Raw genomic sequence first — 7,903 nt, 5'->3', positions numbered from 1 at the left:
AGAGACCCTTTTTTGCCTTGAACCTAACTCAAGGGTAGGCAACCTTGGCTCTTTTATGACTCATGGACTTCAACTCCCAGAATTCCTGAGCTAGTGGAAGAGACTCGAGTGCTAAAATCCACGGGTTAGGGGGCGCAAATTACTTGCCTTGCCCCGGGTGCTGACAACCCACGCTACGCCACTGCCTCGCCCTTCTCTTCATTAAACTAGACCAGGGGTAGGCAACCTCGGCTCTTTTATGACTCATGAACTTCAACTCCCAGAATTCCTGAGCCAGCTATGCTGGCTCAGGAATTCTGGGAGTTGAAGTCCATGAGTCATAAAAGAGCCGAGGTTGCCTACCCCTGATCTAGACATACCCAATTCCAGCAACCGTTCTGTATGTTTTAGCCTCCCTGATCATCTTTTAGAATAGAAATCTTAAAATCGTTGCTTGCCGTAATCGTCATTTGAACACACCCCGAAAGCACGGGGATAGAAAAAGCGAGATTCATTATACTGTCGATTAAGCTTCCTCTTCGCTGGGGAGGCTCACCGCGCTTCGGTTTTAAATCGAAGCGCGGCTGTAGCCTTAATCCAAACAGGCACGCCTCGCCTTCCAGCGACCGCCAAGAAACCGAGTAAGCCAAAGAGCTCGCTGGTTATTTTCTTCCCGCGCTCTAGGCAATTTTGTTTTTTTATTCAGAGCGCGTGTGATTACAGCGCATGCGCAAGTAGGGCAGTTTCGCGTGTCTTCCCCCTGCAAGAAGCGAAAGTAAGGGAAAGGCCGGGGTCACAGGGCTCTTGAGTCATAGCTGAATCTTGAAAACCTCTTTGAATTGGTCCGTCCAATTGGACTGCGCGGTTTTTATTTTTAATACAAGTCTTGCGGTGGCTTTTGAAAACGTAACTCCACCAGGAGCAATCATAAATAACTTGCAGACTGAAACTTCGGGCTCCATTTCGTCCTTCCCCTTGAGCTACGTAAATCCGTTTTGGACTGTTCCATTTTTTTCAAAGGGGTATAACTGTCGGGGTTTACAAGAAAACGCGAATATGCTTTTTTAAAAAATAATTCTAACTCTTCAGGATAAATCACACAGTTTCTCCAGCATCTGGGTTTCTTGTAGCGCATTCCTCGGTTCGAGCGTACCGGCTCTTGCCAAAGCGCTTCTCAAGACACCCCCCCACGCCCGTCTTTCTCGATGAATGCCACTTCCTGCCGGTCACGTGTCCCCCCCTCGGCCGCTGCGTTCTTTGCTGCACCAGCGTGCGTGGAGAGCCATGGCGGGGTTGCTCAGGTCAGCCGTGTGGCTTCGTTCACGCCTGTTGCTCTGGCGAGGGGGATGCGCCATGCCGGGCCCCCTCCCGTCGCCGATGTCCTCGGCCACCCTCCGCAGCTTTAATAGCAACCCCAGCAGAGCGTGAGTATATTCCCGAGGAAAGCACGCCGGCTTCTCGAGGCCGGGAGTGGAGAAAAGCAGTGGGAGGGAGGGTGGTGTCGTATCTCTTGGATCCTTTCTAAAGATCGTCCGAATGTTTTGCAGCCCGGATTGTTTTAGGTCTGCAACCCGATTTGGCACGCTTTTGCAGGCTTCCTCGTGCCGTGGCGGATTATGGGGCTGGTAATCCAGCCCAATTGATGGCAGGATGGTAGGTTGGAACAGGCCATGCCGATCTGGCCCGGGTCAGAATTGTTTAGCTGGATGGACCAGACCGAAGGCCCATCAAGTCCGGTGTCCTCTTTTTATTAGTTCCGCACTACGGTAGCGCAGAGTAAAATACGCAGCAAAGAGTTGGTTTTCAGAGGCAAAACTCTCTTGGTCTGAAAAGAGTATTAAACAACCTCTGCCTAACCTGGTAGGCAGTGATTTTCCACGATTAACCATGTGGTGTTCTGAAGAAGAAAAAAAACCCCTCCTTTTATCTGACTTGAATATTCCACCGTTCAAGAATAGCCAGGATCCTTGGATTCTAATACTATGGAAAGGAAGATGCATTTTTATTACCAACTCCTTGTTTAAGTGAACCGTGCTTTTACTGAATTAATCCAACTACCTCTTTATGCAACACTCTAAACTAGTGTTTCTCCACCTCAGCAACAATTTGGGTTAAACTCAACACATCTAAAGTTGTTGAGGGTGAGAAATATTGCTCCAAACCAGACATGTCAAACACAAGGCCCGGGGGCCAGATCCGGCCCGCGAAGTGGTTTCATGTGGCCCGCGAAGCCATCCTGGAAACAGTGAGGGAACGGCCTCCACTGCCTTGGCCCTGGCCCAGAGACCCTCCTTCTGCCAGAGACCCTCAGATCTGTCCCACTCCTGTCCAGGCCCCCATAGGCACCCTTGATGTGAACGATGTAGAGCTGGCCACGCCCACCCAGTAGGTCATACATACTCTAGCCACGCCCACCCTGGCCATACCCACCCGGCCCCCTGAGGGCAACCGCAATGCTGATGTGGCCCTCAATGAAATTGAGTTTGACACCCCTGCTCCAAACGATAAATCAACTATTTAGTTAGATTGACATAGTTAGTCACATTTTAGTTTAGTGTGTTGTGGGAATCTGGCTGGAGAGTTTTCCTTTATCTGTTTTTTCCATATCTTGCTTAAATTTGTAACCATGACATTTTATCCTTTGCTTTTCCCCCTAATGTTAAATTTCTAAAATATTGTAGCGATTACACAAGGTTGCTCTGTTCAGCACATTGTTCTGCCTGCCATTTCCTAGAGCTAACTTTTCAATACCCTTACAGAGACCAGAAATGTATACAGGTAGTCCTTGCTTACTGATGATAATTGGGACTCGGTACTCTGCTCTGTTGGTAAGTGACATGGTCATAAGACAGAACATCATGTGACGACTGACTTACAATGGGAGTTTCAGCAATCCCAGTTGCTGTTGTTAGGTGAAACCTGCACAGTTTCTTGTGTCCCAGAATCATGTGATCACAATTGGCAATCACCTGCTGGCTTCCCCATTGACTTTGCTGGTCAAAAGCTGGCAGTGAAGGTTGCAGTAGTGATTGGATGGCCATGGGAGGCTACAACACCATAATTGTGGGCTGATTACTGAGTGTCCAAATTGCAGAACTGCGGAGATGTGATGGCTACAACTACAAGGACCTTTCATTCAGCTGAAAAAAACTGATGTTAAATAAGGACTACCTGTACACTAAAAAAACATTTCAAAACAAGATTTAAGTCATCATTTAGTCACTAAGGCGCAGATGTCAAACTTGATCGTGTCACGTGACGTATTGTGACGTGACGTTTTTTGCCTTTGTGGAGCCATGGTTGGTGTAGCCTGCACGTGACACATTTAGCCTGCGAGCTGCCAGTTTGACTCCCCTGCACTAAAGGTTTGAGTGCTGCCATTATGCTACACTGGTAGTATTTTTTTATGATCAAGGTGACATGCTTTGTAGGGGTATTTAACCATGCAGTCCTGTGTCTATAATTCAGTGAATCATGTAATTGTTGACTATGATGCCTATGTGGGTATAATCTGGCATCATTTGGAAAATCACTAATCCAGCTGGGAATGACCTCACCACATTTATCACCTGATTTCAACATTCATGTAGTTCCATTTGCTTAAATATGGCTGTTCTTCCTAGCCTTTTGTTAATATTATATTCCTGTTAGCTTGGCTATGTTTACTATACATTGTGCTTTATGGCACCGGGTGCTTTTTGACATAGAGCAAATTCTCCCCAGTACATCTTTCTATTTCTATAGAGGACAGAAAGAACTTCATTGGTTATGTACCACTCCATTAGATTTCTTCAAGGTCTGTATTTTCTTCTGATGTCAGATACTCTACTGTTTTGTCTTGGAGGGGTCTAGCATTTACATATAAGGATCCATGAACAGTCTTATTACACCTGGAGTTTCTTTGGCAAGCACCTTTACCTTTGTGACCTAATGACTTGATTAACTACATTTATTTCCTATTCTTCCTCTGCCCCCCTTGGAATGGTTATTAAGATGTATATAAAAATTCTCTAGGAATTCCCCCCCCCCCCGAAACTTCATTTTGTTGGATTTTCTCAAGAATTAAATTAAAAGTTGTTTACAATTATTTTCAATATTACTTGCCGTCATTCTAGTGTCCTCTTCGTTTAGGCATTGTATATTCTTTTTGTACAGATCTGTTTTGTCCTGAAAGGTACTCTAATACCTGTAAATTATTCTTTCTGGTATCATCACCTCATCCAAGGACTGAGTGCTCTCATACCCAATTAGTTCTGTGCTTGGAACAGGTAAAGCCGTGGTGGCCATCCAAGCAGGCATGTTGCCATGTGGTTGACTTGCCTCTTATGCATCAACCTGAATGTCCTGGTTTCCTCAACATGGCTCCTGAACCTGGAAGTCCACTTATCTGCAAATTATCAAAGGTATTAACTGATCCACATAACAAACTTGTCCTAGGACAAGTATGGATTATCGGCACTTCTTGAGCATAGCTATGCATCTCTGGAAACCTGTCCTCTATTTTTTACCTTTTTATTTGTTTAAATACAATTCTAGGTTGGAGTTCATAAACAAAGACCTAGGACTGGTTTTTTTAGAATGAAATTGGGGCCCATGCCTGATGTTCTACCATACTGTAAACTTAATGAACTATAAAACTATAAAATAGACTGTGGACAAGAGTTTGTGCTCTGGTTTTCTTTAAAATGCTTTGATTTAAACCACTTTTAATTTAAATTTAGAATAAGCTTGTTTATGCTGTTGTCCCTGGGGACCCAATTTGACATTAAGAATTGTAAGATTTTGCAGGCTTTCTTCTCCTGGAGTACATGCCTATCATATATTTTTAAAGGAATTATTCTCCTAGGAATCAGTATGGGAATGACATTTTTCTTTCCTTTACATGGATGTTTAACATTGATTCTGCTTCACTGCAGTTTATAAAGAAACACAGATGCTTCCTAGGCAGGATTCTCTTGTGCTCAGAAAAAAAAGTTGCTTTGGTACAGCTATCTAGTGGTGCTTAAAAGTTTGTGAACTCTCTCGAATTTTCAAAATTTCTGTGTAAATATAACCTAAAATGTGATCTGTTCTTCACATAGATCCTAAAACTAGATAAGGAGAATCCAGTTAAAGAAATAAGTCAAAAACAAACATATGGTGGTTGTTCATTTATTTATTAAGGTAATAAATGAAGGCTTAGCACAGTGAATTAACCTAGCTTTTGTGATTTGTGGCCTAATGCAATGGATAACTCAGTTCTTTCTTACTTTAATAGGCAATCGTAAATCAAGCCATTGTTTAGTACATTGTATAAACCTATTCATAGGCTGGGTTCTCACACTACACTAAAGCTCTAGTGTGGTTTGTTTAGTTTTGGCTTAGTATGATTGTGTGGACCTGAAGCATTTATTTTGTAAAGCAGAGTCCATGGTTGAAAATGCTTTGTGAATCTAGCTAATTATACCTTATTAAGTAAATAATAGCACCATAGGTAAATAATAGCGCCATAGGTAAAAAAATTAACATCCAGATGGAAAGACTATAGAAAGCCTAAAGGAAGCATTAAAGCTGACCATGGAAGATCCAAATGGGGAATAGTGTTTCAATTACTTGAATAAATATAATTTAAATTCATACACTGAGCAAGGGAATGAATGAATAATCTCTCTCAGCATTATTCTGTACAGGACATGATGAAGATAATTTAACTTTAGTTGATATGGTGTTTATGAACAAGAGACCAAGCTATTACTGGTACTGATAAAATATCTGATTTTGGCTTCTGAGACTGGCATGCCAGAAAAATACAAACGTTTTTGTTGAAGATCTGCATTTCTATAGTAGCTCTGTATTTATTTTTATTTGTATACCACCTTTGTTATTTTTACAAATAATGCAAGGTGGCAAACATATCCAACACATCTTCCTCCTTGTATTTTCCCCACAACAGCAACCCTGTGAGGTAGGTTGGTCTGAGAGGGAATGACCCAGCTGGCTTTCAAGGCTAAGGCAGCACTTGAACTCAAGGTCTCCCACTTTCTAACCTGGTGCCTTAACCACTGGACCAGTTCTTTATCAGCCAATTCTGTCATTATTACTCAACATAGTTATGTTAAATTAGACACTACAGAGCCATTCAGCCAATGGTTCCACCATAAGTGTTGAGGCGCTGGACCTGTGTTTTTTACGATATTTCCAAAAATTTTCAATTACAGGTAATCCTCGACTTACAACCAAAATTGGTACTGGAATTTCCATTGTAAATTGTTGCAGATCTAAGTTGAATTGGATCCAATTTTATGACAGTGTTTATTACTGTCGTTAAGTAAATCACATAATTGTTAAGCAAATCAAGCTTCCCCAATGGGATTTTTGCCAGAAATCAACACAAATGGTTGATGGTTAAATTGTGATCATGTAACTGCAGGACACTGCAACCAGTTGTAAATGTAAATCAGTTGCCAAACATCCAAATTACAATCAAGTGACAATGGGGGTCACTTTTTCCATGGCCATCATAATTTTGAACCTTTGTTAAATGAATGGTCATAAGTCAAGGACTGTGTATAGGGACTTCCTTTTTCCCAAAGCATGATTACAAACCTATAGTGTTCCAAAGAAGAACTATAGTCAAATCAGTTTAGATAGTAATTTCTATAATTGCAAAACTAGGTTCACCTGAATCTTGAATTATGCCTTAAAAGCTTAATTATGCCTTAACAGCAAATAGTTTTAATAGGATCACAAATATTTTTTGCAAGTTTAAAGAGCTTTTCAGTTATTTCTGTACAGATAAATTTTTTGTTTTGCACAAGTATTACCATTGTTTGATATGAATAATTTATTATTGACATTCATTATGAATAATTTTTGATTTTACCTCAAATCCAATATTCTCCTATTTTTATTTATACTGCATATACATAGGTCTTGCTGACCGAACAATCCATATTATACTTACGCATACTTTTTAATAAATTGTAATTGGCTGGATTTCTACAACACATTAAGCCATAAAACAGGCTGGACTCCTCATACAGTACACAAAGCCCAAAAGTAAACCAACAGCTTAATGTGTTATGTGAACCCAGCCTTAATATTCTTGAATTGAGAAGAAATGCTTCCAGGAAGGTGACGAATAGAATAGAGCTGGAAGGGACCTTGGAGGTCTTCTAGTCCAGCCCCCTGCTCAAGCAGGAGAACCTATCCTATACCATCTCAGACAAGTGACTGTCTAGCCTCTTTTTAAAAATCTCCAGTGATGGAGCGCCCAAGATTTCTGGGGCAAGCTATTCCACTGGTTAATTGTCCTCACTGTCAGGAAGTTTCTCCTTAATTCCAGGTTGCTTCTCTCTTTGATCAGTTTTCAACCATTGTTTCTTGTCCTGCCCTCTGGTGCTTTGGTGAATAATGTGACCCCCTCTTCTTTGTGGCAGCCCCTCAAATACTGGAATACAGCTATCATGTCTCCCCTATTTCTTCTGTTCTTTAGACTAGCCAAACCCAAGTCCTGCAGCCGTTCTTCGTATGTTTAGTCTCCAGGCCTTTGATCATCTTAGTTGCTCTTCTCTGAATTTTTTCCAAACTCTCAACATTTTTTTGTGATATGGTAACCCAAATTGGCTGCAGTATTCCAGGTGTGGTCTTACTAGGGTTTTATAAAGTGGCACTAATACCTTGTGTGATCTTGATTCTATGCCTCTGTTTATACAACCAGGTTTGTATTAGCTTTTTTGGTTGCTGCTGCACACTGCTGGATCATGGTTAAGTGATTGTCCACTAGGACTCCAAGGTTCCTCTCACAGTTATTGCTTTTAAGCCAGGTCTTGCGCAATCTGTACTTGTACCTTTTATTTTTCCTGCCTAAATGTAAAACTTTGCTTTTCTCCACATTGACACTCATTTTGTTGGATAGGGTCCATTGTTCAAGTTTGTCAAGATC

General features: G+C 41.6%; 1 protein-coding gene across 2 annotated transcripts in view; it reads left to right on the top strand.

Moving 5' to 3' along the window:
• Positions 1 to 1,214: 1,214 nt before the first annotated feature.
• Positions 1,215 to 7,903, top strand: part of LRPPRC (leucine rich pentatricopeptide repeat containing) — a 103,097-nt gene continuing 96,408 nt past the window's right edge. For both annotated transcript variants that reach the window (XM_083348558.1, XM_083348557.1), the window contains exon 1: positions 1,215 to 1,403. In XM_083348558.1, the coding sequence (XP_083204684.1) occupies positions 1,264 to 1,403 (140 nt within the window). In that variant the 5' untranslated portion in view covers positions 1,215 to 1,263. The remainder of the gene's footprint in view (positions 1,404 to 7,903) is intronic.

This window comes from Vipera ursinii, assembly GCF_947247035.1.
Source record: "Vipera ursinii genome assembly, chromosome: 1".
Lineage (NCBI taxonomy): Eukaryota > Metazoa > Chordata > Lepidosauria > Squamata > Viperidae > Vipera > Vipera ursinii.
The sequence above is the reverse complement of the archived record's forward strand: the minus strand, read 5'-3'. Positions and strand labels throughout refer to the sequence as shown.